At 40.0% G+C, this 16671-nt stretch overlaps 1 protein-coding gene and 1 non-coding gene across 3 annotated transcripts in view; one reads left to right on the top strand and one right to left on the bottom strand.

Annotated features, from left to right (window-relative positions):
- Positions 1-1086: 1086 nt before the first annotated feature.
- Positions 1087-16671, bottom strand: part of ARHGAP29 (Rho GTPase activating protein 29) — a 97141-nt gene continuing 81556 nt past the window's right edge. For both annotated transcript variants that reach the window (XM_054668034.2, XM_054668031.2), the window contains exon 24: positions 1087-1254. In XM_054668034.2, coding sequence (XP_054524009.1) covers positions 1195-1254 — 60 coding nt within the window. In that variant the 3' untranslated portion in view covers positions 1087-1194. The remainder of the gene's footprint in view (positions 1255-16671) is intronic.
- LOC112207435 (small nucleolar RNA U13) lies at positions 1855-1958 on the top strand. Its single transcript, XR_002941877.1, has one exon. It is a non-coding gene; the product is annotated as a small nucleolar RNA U13 (small nucleolar RNA).

The following is a 16671-nucleotide window of genomic DNA, read 5'->3' as shown; positions in this document are numbered from 1 at the left end:
TAGAAGGGAAAGGTTCAGGTTAAGATAAAAGATTTTGGAGACCAAGCTTCTTTTGAAGTCTTACAGTGGCTGCCCTTAGAGATAATAGATGAAATGTTTCCTATTCAGATCTTTCAGAAGTGCTAGACTTTTAGTTAATCTCCTTAGGTTTGGGAGGGCCTGGAAGAAAAAGATCTAGTTATGTTAATAGAGATTCTTTACAGAGGCAAATTTTCCCCCACAAAAGACAGCTTTGCAGGGCCATTTCAAGATATGGCAAAGAAACATGTTTTGGGGTAAAATATTTTGATTTTCTTCCTTATCTCATAACGTTATGCCGAGTCATGTTGGCAAGTAAGTCATGATATATAGGGTTAAATAAAACCCATCTGATGAGAATTTATGGTTTGTAGTGCATGACTCCCCAGACCCCTTAGATAGGAATTTGGACAAGATTAAAAAAAAAATCAGAGCTTAGTCCTCAGAGTTCAAGAGGCTTATAAAATGCCATTGCATGTTTGGGCTACAATGATCTCAGTACTCTGAAAGCAGTACAAGAATTTGGAGCTGAGCAAGATCTAGATTTTTACTGAATTTTTTTTGAGACATCTTGATCCAAGCTAAAAACCTGGTGTCTTCTGAAAAAAGAATGAAATGTCGATTAATTTTTTACAAACCAAACTTGAAGGGAATTTAATTAATAGCCAGTGTGACTGAGTTCATAGATGCATAATCTTGTAAATCAATAAAGAGCTCACTAAAATTTGCTGAGTGAGAGATAGAAGCAAAGTGCTTAGAACAGTTCCTGACCTAATGAGCTCTCAATACAGGTAGCTATGTTATTAAGATTAGCATTTCTTGTAGTGTACACCATGTCATGGGATAACAGAAAAATCACAGGCTTAAAAGTCAGACTGGCCTAGGTTCACATCCTGACCAATCCAAATTACTTAACCTTCCTTGGATAGTTTCACCATAGGCAAAATGGAAATATTCTGGATTCTTTGGAATAACACTTGCAAAACTTGTCTTAATTTTCATTTCCCCTATTTCTGCCATTACTCTCATTAGGAGGTCTTGTAAGAAGTCATCTACATACAGGCACACTTACAGGTTCAGTCTTTATGTTTGCCTTTCGAGTATAGAACTCGAATTGGGCCAGCTTCCCAATTGGGTTTCAGAGAAGTAGATTAGGAATTTTTCCCAGACATTTTTTCATTTGGGGGACGAATGATGTTTTGAGCTCTTGGTCTTCGAATAGGAATATAACGTCATCTGAAAAAAAAAAAACCAAAAAAACAAAAGAAATAAAGAAAGGGTTGTCACTTTATGTACCAAAACCAAATTTGTGTGACACTTAAAAAGAAAGCCTGACTGATTGGACAGATGAAATCACTTTCAAATGATAGGTTATATAATTTTTTTTCTTTTTTTTTTGAGATGGAGTCTCACTCTGTCGCCCAGGCTGGAGTGCAGTGTCGTGATCTTGGCTCACTGCAAGCTCCGCCTCCCAGGTTCACACCATTCTCCTGCCTCAGCCTCCTGAGTAGTTGGGACTACAGGCACCCACCATCACGCCCTGCTAATTTTTTTTTTTTTTTTGTATTTTTAGTAAAGACGGGGTTTCACTGTGTTAGCCAGGATGGTCTCGATCTCCTGACCTCATGATCTGCCTGCCTTGGCGCCCCAAAGTGCTGGGATTACAGGTGTGAGCCACCACGCCTGGCCAGGTTATATAATTTTTTAAAAAAATTATTCTCAGTCTAAAAGATACATGGGCATTAGTGAACACTTCTTTCTGCTTAGCAGAAAAAACCTGTTGACTTTTTGACAGAGGTACAGATCTCTGAAGTTACATTAAAACTACACTTTGAGGACCTTTTGTAGTTCATAAGTGTGATGATTGGGGTTTCACGCTCATGTGTAAAATGTGCCTCCCTCAAACCTTGTTACAACATCAGCACATTGCCCATGTGACATGAGGAAAAAAGAGTACACTTTGTGTATATACATATATATGTGTGTGTGTGTGTATATAAAAGAGTACACTTTGCATGTATATATATATATATATATGGTTGTGTGTATTTAAATTAGCATAATAACTTCAAACACAGTTAGTGTTTTAAAACTTGCAAAATCTGTTTATGAAAACTTTAGCATTTCCATAAGAGAAATTCAAAGAAGTGAAGTAGCTGAGTCAAAGGACTGTCAAGATTTCAGTAGGCAGACACTGGAAAATTAACCTGAGAAAAGTGACACTAATTTACACACCAACCAAATGTAAGTGTGCCCTGAATCCCAAGGAATTTGCCAACTCAATATGCTTTTGAGTTACACTCAACCCAGTGAGAGCATATCATATTAGATGCCTTAGATGCTCTCCGTATCTGATCAACTAATAAAGCATAACGTCCATTCTGTCAAACGAAGGCTGAATGCTTTTAAGTTTTAAAATGCCATTTTTTCCCCATCTGCTCCCAGATTTTCTTTTTTTTAGAGACAGAGTTTTACTCTTGTTGCCTAGGCTGAAGTGCAATGGTGCGATCTCAGCTCACCACAAACTCCGCCGCTCGGATTCAAGCGATTCTCCTGCCTCAGCCTCCCGAGTAGTTGGGATTACAGGCGTGCGCCACCACGCCTGGCTAATTTTGTATTTTTAGTAGAGACAGGGTTTCTCCATGTTGGTCAGGCTGGTCTCGAACTTCCGACCTCAGATGATCCTCCCACCTCGGCCTCCGAAAGTGTTGGGATTACAGGTGTGAGCCAACCGCACTGGGCCTGCTCCCAGATTTTCTTTCTTCTCTAGTCTGAACCCATGGTCCATGTTTTCTCACTCAGAACCCTTGGTTCCTCAAACTCTATGATTTTTTGCTGTGTCTATCCTAAAAAATTCCATTCCAGGAATGTTCCAGTCCTCCACTCTCCTGCCTTCCTGTTCACTGCTGAAAAACATCCAACAATTCCGTGCCTTGCCACTGTCCTGACTTTGAGCTGCAGCCGGCTCTGAGCACCAGGGCCCACCAGAGTCACTTTTCGGTCGTTGTCTTGCCTAACCTTCTTCCACACCCGGGACTGCTGGCCTCTCTTCCCTGGGTTCCAAGGCTATTTTGATTTGCTTTCCCAGGTCCTCCATACATTTGTAGACCATTCTAAGTGACCCAGTTCCTTGCAGTTGGACTCTAAACACCAACGTATATTCTTAAATTTCTGAGGGAAAAACTTAGAGCATAATGGAGAAGAGCACAGACTCTGAAGCCTAGTTGCCCAGGTCCTGGCTCAGCCCTGCCTGCCACTTCTGCACTGGGCTAGGCAATCCCACTGCCCCATGTGTCTTCATCTGTGAAAAGAGACTCCTATGTGTATCTGTGTGATCTAAATGACCTACTGAGAAAAATGCTTAGATAATAAACACTAGAAAATGGCATTTATTATTATGATTCCTAATCAGGAGCCCTAGATCATGGGACAGCGAAATAAGTACAGATACAGAAATCAGACTGGGTTCAATCCTGATTGAACAATTGGGCATGATTTGGGCATATTATTTGGGCAACTAAGCTCAGCTTGTTGGACTATGTGTTGAATGGGGCTAATACTATTTTAGATACCAGAGTTATTATACAAAGTAAATAAGAAAAACAGAATGAAGCAGCTTGCACAATGTCCAGCATAGAGCAAGTAGGAAGTAACTGATTTTTAGTTGCCATTATTTTTAGACCTTGTGATTATTGGTACTAGATTGTAGATCAAAGATAACATACAGGGCTCTGTTTTGAAATGTACATTGGAATTTAGCTCTACTGGTATGTAGAACTGCAGTGGCAGTGCAGCCGTTTTCACCAGCACCTAAGAATTCCTACAACTAGAAAAATTACCATACAGAAAAAAACAGTGAATAAAATGGCTACAGTTAATAAAGTAAAAAACACACATACACATATGTGCACATCATGAGCTGAAGGCAGGCCACTGTCAAGGCTCCCGAATTTCAGAAGTCTAGTTCAGCCCCTTTTGAGCACTTAGACCAATATACTTAACTGTTGAGCCAGAAGTTCAAAAGAATTTTAACTTTATACAACACATCCTTTGCTTGGCTTTGCTTCATGGCAGAATTTATAGTCTCTTCTTTTAGGACTATGCTAATATACATCAGATAAATTAGTTTTGCTGGTTCTTCTTTTTTTTTTTTTTTTGAGACAGAGTCTTGCTCTGTCGCCAGGCTGGAGTGCAGTGGCGTGATGTCAGCTCACTGCAACCTCTGCCTCCCAGGTTCAAGCGATTCTCCTGCCTCAGTCTCCCGAGTAGCTGGGACAATAGGCATGCATCACCATGCCCAGCTACTTTTTTGTGTTTTAGTAGAAATGGGGTTTCACCATGTTGGTCAGGCTGGTCTCGAACTCCTGACCTCACGTGATCCACCCGCCTCGGCCTCCCAAAGTACTGGGATTACAGGTGTGAGCCACCGTGCCTGGCTGCTTATTCTTTTACTTATATTTGTAACATTTGATTCATACATTGTCAACCCATATTTGTACACAACTGTTGGGATATTTTTAAGTCATTATGGTGCCTTTGGTATATACACAGCAAAGTGGCCATTTTCTAAATTACACTATCTTCCTAAGATATCATGAGATGCTCTGACTCAAGTGGTTCAGTGAGAAAGTCATCTTCTGGTTTAAGGACATCCCCTTCTGTTCACAAACTGCTAAGATTTTTTTCTTTTTAAATGACGAATGGGCATTAAACTTTATCAAATACTTTTTGTTGTTGCTTCCCAGCTATAGGACCAGCTTCTGGATGTGATGGCCCTTCTTTCAATCAGCGCTGCCCAACAGAACTTCCTGCCATGATGGAAATGTTCTATGGCTGCACTGTCAAATATGGAAGCCACCAGCCACATGTGGCTATGGAGCACTTGGAATATCACTAGTGCAACTGAGGAACTAAACTTTAAATTGTATATAATGTTAACTCATTTAACATAAATAGTCACCTGTGGCTTCTGGCAGCTGTATTGGACAGCTCAGATCTAGATCAGCAGCAGAAGACATATTTTAGATGAAGTACACAGTAATTTTGTATTAAAGTCTCCTAAAAGAAAATCATGGATACAGCTCTTCTGATTATTCATTGTATTATTTTGGAAATGGGGAATGACAAATTTTCAGAATAATAAAAGTCATACTATTTTAGCTTTAATTTAAAATTGGCTTCTATTCTTGGACTTTTTATACAGGGAAATTCTGCTATTCTTTCTCGGAAAAAAATGGTATGTAACCAAATCTGACTTTTCCAAATAAATCTGATAATGAACTCTCTGAGAGGACTCACTCACTAACTGCCAGCTTCTGATAGTATTATGTTCTATGATCTACAAGGACAGGGAGTGTTTTTTAATTGCTATTTTGTGTCTATTATCTGGTATAGTGATGGCACATAGTTGTCGTTAAATGTTTGTTGAATTAAGTTATAAATAAATGTATACAGTGCAACCCCTAACTTTATGTAAGACACAAAAATCTTTGAATATAACAACCCAATAGTAATATCACATTTATGTTTCTAGTAAGACAGGAGACTGGAAGCCAAGAACAACAGCCCAATGATCCTGGCAGGGAGTTGAGGTCACAGGATGTAAGCTATTTCAGCAAAGGACACTTGTGTGTCAAAGCATGTTTGAATGCAGCCCAGCTGGGAATTAGGTTTATTTACTTCCTTTCCCCAAAAAGATTTTTCTTCACAATATGCTTAAAGGTGGTTTCTGTGGTCTGAATGTGTCTCTCCAAAATGCATACATTGAAAGTTAATCCCCAATGTGATAGTATTAAGAGGTGGGGCCTTTAGAAGTTGATTAGGCCATGAGGGCATCATCATCCCCACCAATGAGATTAATGCCCTTATAGAAGAGGCTTCACACAGCAATCAGCCCCTTTTGTCCTTCTGCCTTTGACCATGTGAGGACATAGCATTCACCCTTCTGCCATGTGAGGACACAACAGCAAGGTGCCGTCTTGGAAGCAGACAACAAGCCCTTGCCAAACACCCAATCTGCTGGTGCCTTGATCTTGGACTTCTCAGCCTCCAGAACTGTGATACACAAATTTCTGTTGTCTGTAAGTTATCCAGGCTGTGGTATTTTGTTATAGCAGCAAGAGCAGACTAAGACAGTGGTCACGTAGTTTTTGCTTTGAGTGTGTCCCTAATGACTGATAGATCACAAGGACATGTGTTCCATTTTGAACTGTTCTAATTGTAAAATGAGTTCTTTTTATAAAGCAGAAATGTGCATCTCTATTAATCTTAGCTTTTGATCGTATTTTTTCCCAAAGGAGCAAATAAATAGTCTAATTTTAATCCCTATTTGCTTGCAGTATTTGAGGACAGCTGTCATGTCCCCAGTTTTCCTCTTTTCCAGGAGAGGCACCTCCAGTGTTCACCTATTCATCATGTGATTTGGTTTACAGATTCTGGCCCTTCCCTACCTTGTCCAACTCCAGCCTCACCTTTCCCAATTCTATATTCACAATAAGTCACTAAAATTTTGTTAATTATAGTTCCTCAACATTTCTTGAACAAGTTCTCAGTGCTCCATCATCACTGCCAACTGGTATATGTCTACATTCTTCTTAAATTACACATTTAATTATTACACGTTATACTTCAAATGTAATCTGACCAATGACAACTTCAATGTAATTCCAAGGGAGCCTGGTAACATTGGGGAAGCTCTGAACTGTGCTGGACACATTATTTTATGAGGAGCCTTATCTGATAAAAGCTTAGCCCAAATAAGTTTATGAGCTTTAAAAAAAAAAAATCCCTCTTCAGCATCAAACGTAACTTAAAAGAGAGGCAAGTGGTGAGGAAAGAAAAGCCCTATTCAAAGGATAACCAAAAGAATGTGTAACTTACACAACCCACTCAACTCCGTCATGCTAGAAAATTTTTGTCTTTATCACATGAAGTCTTACAGGATCCCAAAATAATGTAGGGCTTTCTCTAGATTAGGCATTAATTTCTGGAGCTAGCTAGAACAATTTTGTTGTTACAAAGCTAATTACAAATATTCAGTTAAATATTTAGTCTCACATCTCCAGGGTGTCCCTTGAATGGTGCTAATTTTGAAGGAGGCAACAAAGTCTGACAATCACAGTGCTGGGTGGAAAATTTTTCTAACTTTAAATTCAAGGCATTTCTTTAAGTGAATAAATTTCCATAATATGTAGCATGCATAGTATTTTTTTTTAAAGACTTGAATTTTGAGGTGAGTTAAATCTGACAGTGTATTCCCCAAGAGATCTTTGGGACCCTTTGAGGAAGGATCCTATGAGGAAGGGATGTAGCCAGGTAGAATAGGACTGGAATAGTCTGTGGTATAAAGTGAAAAAGAGGCTGGGCGCAGTGGCTCACGCCTGTAATCCCAGCACTTTGGGAGGCCGAGGCGGATGGATCACCTGAGGTCAGGAGTTTCAGACCAGCCTGGCCAACATGGTGAAACCCTGTCTCTACTAAAAATACAAAAATTAGCTGAACATGGTGGCGCATGCCTGTAACCCTACTCGGGAGGCTGAGGCATGAGAATCGCTTGAACCTGGAGGCGGAGGTTGCAGTGAGCTGAGATCACACCACTGTACTCCAGCCTGGGTGACAGAGTGAGGCTTTGTCTCAAAATAATAATAATAATAATAAGTGAAGAAGAAAGAATGTCAAAGTAAAAAGTAACTTACAACAAAGAGATATAGTTCAGGTGCTACCTTCTCCTACTAGATATATGGCAAGTCTTTGAAGCCATTAAAAGAGAGTTCAAAACACCTACCCTGCCTTTCTGAGGATCATGAGACAGACTATATCAAAGTGCCTCAAAGCACATTTGTAAAATACTTAACAAGAATAAATAAGACTGGGTTAAATGTATACATCAACTTGGGAGAGAACTGCCATCTTTATAATACTGAACCTTTCAATCTACACAAATGATATATTATTCTATTTGGTTATTTAATTTTTGCCAAAAATATTTTGTGTATTTCAGATGTACATCTCTACGTATCTCTCCTTAGATTTCCTAAGTATTTTATGTTTTGATGTTATTTTAAATAATATCATTTCATAAATTCCATTTCCTGTTTGGTGCTAATATATAAGTGACTTGTGAATACTGAATTTTAAGCAGTTTTTTTTCTAAATTCACCTCCAATTCAAATTCTAATAGGTTATAAATGCTTTTAAATTTTCCATGTAATAATTATATTATTTGCAAACAATGACTATTTCACTTCTTCTTTTCCAATCTTTATGCCTTTCATTTCTTTTTCTTGCCTTATTTTATGGCTAGAATCTCTAGTACAATGTTGAATAGAAGTTGTAATTGTAGGTATTCTTGTGTGATTCCCAATCTCAGGGCCAAACCTTTAAATATTTTACCACTAAATAGTCTCCTGAAGAGTGTTTCTCTATCAGTTTAGGGAAGTCATATCTACAGTTTGCTGAGAGTATTTTTGAAAATCATACATAGCTGTTGAATTTTATAAAATCTTTTTTTAAATTTGCATTTATTTATTGAGATAGCTATAGTTTTCTCCTTTTAAGAAAATTAATGTGGTAAATTATGTTGACTGATTTTTCAAATGTTAAACCACTTTTGCACACACAAAAAAGTCACCCACTTGGTAGTAATATACAGTTCTTTTAATATACTGAGAGTTGCTTTTCTGTATATTGTGATGTCTTTGTCAGGTTTTGGCATCAAGGTGAGGATGAACTTATAGAGTCTGGAAGTATTCTCTTTTTTTATTTACTGGAAGAATTTGCTTAAGATTGGGGTAATGTGTTCCTTAAATGTTTGAAAGGATTCACTGGTGAGGCTTTACATTTTCCTTGTGGAAATGTCTTAAATAACTGATTCAATTTCCACTAGTAGATGGGGACTCTCCAGATTTTTTGTCAGTTTATTTTGTCCTTAATTTTGTTCTTATTCAAATTTTCAAATTGGTGTTAAGTTGTTCATTATATCATCATATCTTTCAATGTTTGTAGAGTCTCTAGTAATATTTTTTTCATTCCTGATGTTATTTTTCCTCTTCTTTGATTGATTAGTTTTACTGGGGGTTTATCAATTTTCTTAACCTTTTCAAAGAGTCAGTCCTTAGCTTTATTATTTTTCTTTAATTTTGTTTTGTTTTACTGGTTTCCGGGTTTCACCATGTTGGCCAGGTTGGTCTCGAACTCCTGACCTCAGGTGATCCACCCACCTCGGCCTCCCAAAGAGCTGGTATTACAGGTGTGAGCCACCACGCCCAGCCTCTTCTTGCTTCTTAAGATAAAGTTTAATTGATTTTAACCTTTCAACCTTCCAAGACATGTAGTGAAGGCTAAGAATCTCTCTCCAGGCATTGCTTTAGCTGCAGCCAATTTTTGATATGGCATGTCTTCACTACTGTTCAGTTTGAAATATTTTCTAGTGTCTGTTATTTCTTCTTTGATCCACAGATCATTTAGAAGTGTGTTCTGTTTAATCTCCAGGCAGTTGAGGATTTTTCTAGTTATCTTTTGTTACTGATTTCCAGCATAATTTCCCTAAGGTCAGAGAGCATATTTTGAATAATTTCAACCCTCTGAAATGTTTTGAGGCTTTCTGTATGGCCTGCTTATTGTCAATTTTGGTAAAATTTAAATATGAGCTTAAATGAGATATGAGTTTTGTCATGGTTGACAGTGTTCTCTGTATGTCAATTAGGTTAAGTTTGTTAACTGCGGTCTTGATTTTATTTTTGTCTGTTCACAGGTGTGTTAAAGCAACCCTTATGATTGTGGATTTGTCCATTTTTCCTTTTAGCTGTCTATTTTTGCCTTATATATTTTGAAATGATCTTATTTTGAATTTTGAAATCTTCTTCGTGGATTGACCTCTTTATCATTATGGAATATCTCTCTTTATCTCCAGTAATCCTCCTTGACTTAAAATCTGTGTTATCTGACATTAGTATGGCTATACCAGTTTTTTCATTGGTTCCAAGGTGTATCCTTTTCAATCCTTGCACTTCCTGTGCACCTTTATTTAAGGCGTGTCTCTTCTAGACAGGATGTAGGCAGATTTTGGTTTTTTCCTAGTCCAACAACAGTAGGTTAATACTCAGAATGTTTGGTCAATTTTCATTTAATGTGATTACTAATTTAAGCAGGTTTATATCTACCATCCTACTATTTACTTTCTATTTAACCCACTGTTTCATTTACCCTTTTTTCTTCAATCTTGCCTTTCTTTGAATTACCCCAGTATTCTATTTTCCCGTCTTTTAACTTCTTTTTGATGTTACAAAACACATCTTGATAAATTTAATACAAATTATTGCTTTTACCACTTTCTTGATAGTGCTAGAATTTTATAATATTTTAACTCCAGCTTTTTGCCTTTTCCATTATGGCTGTCATGCATTTTAATTCTGCATAAATTTTATACTTCTCAATATTAGTATTGGTTTGTAACAGTTGATGTTCATTATATTTACCTTTTCTAGAGGTCGTCATCCTTTTCTTTCTTTCTGTTTTTTTTTTTTTTTTTTTTTTTTTGAGTTTTGCTCTTGTTGCCCAGGCTGAAATGCAATGGCATGATCTTGGCTCACTGCAACTTCCACCTCCTGGGTTCAAGCGATTCTCCTGCCTCAGCCTCCCAAGTAGCTGGGATTACAGGCATGCACCATCACGCCCAGCTAATTTTGCATTCATCCTTTTCTTCATTTCTGTATTTCCATCTGGGATTATTTTCCTTCTATCTAATGACCTCCCATCAGAATTTCGATTAATGTAAGGCTGTTGGTAACTAATTCTCCTTTCTGTCTGAAAACATCTGTATTTCACCTTAATTTCTGAAGGATATTTTTACTCTAGATATAATTCTTTTTCCCCCCAGCACTCTAGAGAGGTCTCCTAGGTAATGGGGTTTAAATGCCTCCTTGCTGACATTCATAACAGTGACATAATAAAAATACTGCAATTGCTTAATGCAGTGATTTTAGATTTTCAGCACCTAGAAACATCTCTTTCATTTTAAATTCAAAGGCATAGACTCAGGCTCAGAACTTGAAAGATTGTACAGACCATCTATCTCAATTTCCTACCTAATAATAATCCTGGTAGACGGTTACTTAGTTTTTGACTTAACGCTTCCCAGTTTTGAGGGAATTCACCAAATCAGAAGATAATATATCTAAAAACAGTCCTAATCATAAATGGCTTCCTTCTAGAATACTAAGGTGAAACCTGCCAACCTTTACCTCCTTCTGTCCAAAGGAGCAAGGAAGCCGGGAATCCTTGTGTTCACTTACACTATTTGTCCTCAGGTTTCCATGGTAAGCATCCCTTTCTCTACGCTTCCCAACTCCACATTCACAGTGAGTCACTAATCCCTGTCAATTGCGTTTCTAAAAATAAACTGGAATTTAGGTCATCATCCCCACAGAGGGTGGCTTAATGAAGGACCTATTTCTCACGTGGATTGCTGACCCTTTTCCTGATTATGAGCAGAAGCTAAGTGATCTCCTTCAAGCTCTATTCCATATGATTATGTCTTCAACAGCTCTCCATCACAGCACTGTTTTCTAAACTGTTCTTCTGGGACAGACGGTGGAGGGGTGGACTTGTTAATTCTGTCATCTGCTGTGTTGTTCTCTCATTAACAAAATTTAACCTACAAAACTCACTGCAACCCAGAACTTCAGCAATTTTAGACACAAAGGTTTTAATTAAATGAATAAACTTTTATACATACACACTAAAAATGACATTGGAGTTGGGATGTGATAACCCTTAACTTCAATTTCCTTGCAACTAGAATGAAAAAATACAATCTGAAAGCATACGATTTATAGCAGCTCTGGCCTAAAAATGAAGATGAAGGAATTTAAAAGTGATACAGAATTTATAATAAAGACACCTGAGTTGAAGTCTTATCACCCTTTCTTATTAGGTATATGACCTATAGTAAGTTATTTAACTTCTTTGAAGTCTATTTGCTTGTCTGAAAAAGGCAGTTAAGAATACCTGCTGCATTAATCGGGGTTCTCTAGAGGGACAGAACTAATAGGATATTAGGGAGTTCATTAAGTATTAACTTACACAATCACAGCATCGCACAATAGGACGTCTGCAAGCTGAGGAGCAAGGAGAGCCAATCTGAGTCTCAAAACTGAAGAACTTGGAGTCTGATGTTCGAGAGCAGGAAGCATCCAGCACGGGACAAAGATGTAGGCTGGGAGGCTAGGCCAATCTCTCCTTTTCACATTTTTCTGCCTGCTTTTATTTGCTGGCAGCTGATTAGATGGTGTCCACTCAGATTAAGGGTGGGTCTGCCTTTCCCAGCCCACTGACTCAAATATTAATCTCCTTTGGCAACACCCTCACAGACACAGCCAGGATCAATACTTTGTATCCTTCAATCCAATCAAGTTGACACTCAGTATCAACCATCACAAGTCTACTGCTTGTCAACTTGAACCCATACACATCTCCTGAGATCATACATAATCTTCAAATAAAGACAATAACAAGGTCATAATTACATTTCACATAATACAACTATCCTTCGTACAACCAGAAATGCACCAATCCCCAACCCAAACACTATTACATAAAGTTAACACTGCTTAAATGCTGATATGAAGTCAATAAATCTTCTGTCACATGATAAAGGAAAAGGTTTTTGTTTGTTTGTTTGTTTTTGAGGCGGAGTCTCGCTCTGTCGCCCAGGCTGGAGTGCAGTGGCGTGATCTCGGCTCACTGCAAGCTCCGCCTCCCGGGTTCATGCCATTCTCCTGCCTCAGAATCCTGAGTAGCTGGGACTACAGCAGCCCGCCACCATGCCTGGCTAATTTTTTGGTATTTTCAGTAGAGATGGGGTTTCGTTGTGTTAGCCAGGATGGTCTTGATCTCCTGACCTGGTGATCCGCCCGCCTCAGCCTCCCAAAGTGCTGGGATTATAGGTGGGAGCCACCGCACCCAGCCAAAATAAAGATATTTTCTTAGTACAAGTGCATACATTCACAAACATGTTTTTAGCAAAAGAAGGAGGAAATACTCATGACAATTACACCCTTCTACAACTGGTCACATGGTCATAGCTGATGACTCTTTTTCTACTACCCATTCTGTATTCTCTTTGCTTTCAGCAAGCACCTCAGCAGGTTGTGTTTTTTTCCTGGTGGAGTGACCCAAACCGTCATTCCTGAGGGGTCTGAGCCATCTGTAGTCCTGCCTGGATTGGGCTGCTGTAGTTTCCTATTGACCTTAATCACAGAGCATGGTAATACTAATGGACGCCCTAATGGATCTCCTGTGTTCCATGCATACTCTTTCTTACTTCTGTTGTGGAGTAGTAGACTGATTTCATCTTGATAGTCCAGGTCAATCACCCCAGCCAACACTGCAACTCCTTTCTTAGCCTGTTGACTTAAAGGTAGGAGGAGCCCAAAGTGTCCAGGTGGCAATCTTAACTTCCAGTTTAATGGAATTGTTGTTGTGTCTCCTGGTGGCAGCATTCCTCCCTCTGGAACTAAGACCTCTAGGCCAGCAGAACGTAATGTCGTGGGAAGAGGAAGCAAGAATTTTGCTAGTGGGTCACTAGGGGTGATGGTGAGTGGTGCCACTTGCACTTCCAACCCTTGATCCCTGGACCCATGAATCCTGGCTATGGGAGAAACAGTACCATATATTGGATGCTGATTCAGAGCACACACGGCCTTCTGGAGAACTTTGCCCCAGCCCTGCAAAGTATTGTCACCTAGTTGGCATTTTAATTGTGACTTCAAAAGGCCATTCCATCATTCTATCAATCCAGCTACTTCAGGATGATGGGGAACATGATAAGACCAGTGAATTCCAGGAGCATGAGCCCACTGCCACTCTTCTTTAGCTGTAAAGTGAGTGCCTTGGTCAGAGGCAATGCTGTGTGGAATACCATGATGGTGGGTAAGGCATTCCACGAGTTCACAGATAGTTGTCTTGGCAGAGTACTGCATGCAGGATAGGCAAACCCATATCTGGAGTAGATGTCTATTCCAGTGAGGACAAACCTCTTCCCTTTCCATGATGGAAGAGGTCCAATATAATCAACCTGCCACCAGGTAGCTTGCTGATCACCCCAAGGAATGGGGCTGATCATCGAGGGCTCAGTGTTGGTCTCTGCTGCTGGCAAATTGGGCACTCAGTAGTGGCGTAGACAGGTCAGCCTTGGTGAGTGGAAGTCCATGTTGCTGAGCCCATGCGTAACCTCCATCCCTGCCACCATGGCCACTTTGTTCATGGGTCTGTTGGGCGATGAGAGGGGTGGCTGGGGAAAGAGACTGAGTGGTATCCACAGAACAGGTCATTCTATCCACTTGATTATTAAAATCTGCCTTTGCTGAGGTCACCCGTTGGTGAGCACTCACATGGGATACAAATATCTTCACGGTTTTTGGCCACTCAGAGAGGTCCATCCACATTCCTCTTCCTCAAATATGTCACCAATTTTCCAATCATGCTTCTTCCACTTCTTTCCAATCATGCTTCTTCCACTGATTCAAATGTTAATCTAGTGACTTGATGACCCATAGTCAAATATTCAGTTTCCACCAAAGCCCAGTAACAGGCCAAGAGTTGTCTCTCAAATGGAAAGCAGTTATCTTCAGAAGATGGCAGGGCCTTGCTCCAAAATCCTAGAGGCCTCTGCTGTGATTCACCTATGGCAGCCTGCCAAAGGCTCCAAGAAGCATCCCTATCTGCCACTGACACCCCAAGTACCACTGGATCTGCTGGATCATATGGCCCAAGTGGGAGAGCAGCTTCCACAGCAGCCTGGACCTGTTGCGATCCTTCTTCTGTTCTGGAACCCACTAAAAACTGGCAGCCTTTCAGGTCACTCGATAAATAGGCCAGAGTAATACACCCAAATGAGGAATGTGTTGCCTCTAAAATCCAAATAGGCCCACTAGGCATTGTGCCTTTTTCTTGGTTGTAGGAGGGGCCAAATGCAGCAACTTATCCTTCACCTTAGAAGGAATATCTCAACAGGCCCCACAGCACTGGACCCCTAGAAATTTTACTGAGGTAGAAGTTCCCCGAATTTTAGTCAGATTTATTTCCCATTCTCTGGCACACAAATGTCCTACCAATAAATCCAGTGTGTTTGCTACTTCTTGCTCACTGGATCCAATCAGCATAATGTCATCAATGTAATGGGCCAGTGTGATATCTTGAGGAAGTGAAAAGCAATCTAGGTCTCTGTGAATAAGATTATGACACATAGCCGGAGAGTTGATATACCTCTGAGGAAAGACAGTAAAGGTATATTGCCAGCCTTGCCAGCTGAAGGCAAATTGCTTCTGGTGGGCCTTATGGACAGGAATGGAGAAAAAGGCATTTGCCAAGTCAATGGCTGCATATCAGGTACCAGGAGATGTGTTAATTTCCTCAAGCAATCAAACCACATCTGCTATAGCAAGTGCAACTGAAGTCCCCACTTGGTTAAGCTTACAATAATCCACTGTCATTCTCCAAGATCCATCTTTCTTCTGCACAGGCCAAATGAGAAAGTTGAACAGGGATTTGGTGGGAATCACCACCCCTACATCTTTCAAGTTCTTGATGGCAGGACTAATCTCTGCAATCCTTCCAGGGATGCAATATTGTTTTTGATTTACTACTTTTCTAGGTAGAGGCAGCTGTAATGGCTTACATTTGGCCTTTCCCACCATAATATCCCTCATCCTACCAGTCAGGGAGCCAACGTGGGGGTTCTGCCAGCTGCTAAGAATGTCTATGCCAATCGTGCATTCTGGCACTGGGGAAATGACCACAGGATGAGTCTGGGGACCCACTGGACCCACTGTAAGTCGGACCTGAGCTAAAATTCCACCTGATCTCCATAAGCCCCTACTTTAACTGGAGGACCACATGACGTTTTGGGTCCCCTGGAATCAATGTCAGCTCAGAGCCAGTGTCCAGTAGTCCCCAAAATGTCTGATCATTTCCTTTTCCCCAATGCACTGTTACCCTGGTAAAAGGCCAGAGATCTCTTTGGGGAAGGATGGGAGAAAGATTCACTGCATAAATTGTCAGTAATGTGGTGTCCTTCCTCAAGGGGTTCTGGCCTCCCCTTCATTCAAGGGGTTCTGGGTCTGTGAGCTGGCTCAAGTCTGGAAATTGATTGAGTGGCCATGATTCTCTGTTTTTATAATTCAAATTAGTCTTTTGTCCATTCAACCTAGAAATTTCCTGCTTGTATAAATTAAGTAGGAATGCAGTAGGCTTCCTATCCATTTCATTTCTAGGAACACCATGATTAATTAGCCAAGGCCAGAGCTCTAGACACATCAGACTATTCTGATTGTCGCTTTGCCTCTGCTATCCGTTATGGTAACTATGCCCACCTTGCCTTTGATGGTTGAGTGTCACCACTTGGCCCCCGCTACCTCGGGATCCAATTATTCCCATTGTATTTAAATTTTGTAGTTGAGTGACTGCAGTTCCCATCATTAGATCTGACACACAGAGAAGAGCAATTACAGCAATTACAGGGCTCTTCAAAGATGCAGGTGCTGCCCTTACAAATCTATTCCACAACTCAGTGTCCCTAGTTTCATCAGGGGGATCTGGCAGTCCCACAGGTCCCCATTCCAAGTTTCAGGGTCCCATTCTTTTCCAGTAAATGCC

The sequence above is a fragment of the Pan troglodytes genome, chromosome 1 (genome assembly GCF_028858775.2).
Source record: "Pan troglodytes isolate AG18354 chromosome 1, NHGRI_mPanTro3-v2.0_pri, whole genome shotgun sequence".
Taxonomy (NCBI): Eukaryota; Metazoa; Chordata; class Mammalia; order Primates; family Hominidae; genus Pan; species Pan troglodytes.
This window is presented reverse-complemented; position numbering and strand designations above follow the sequence as displayed.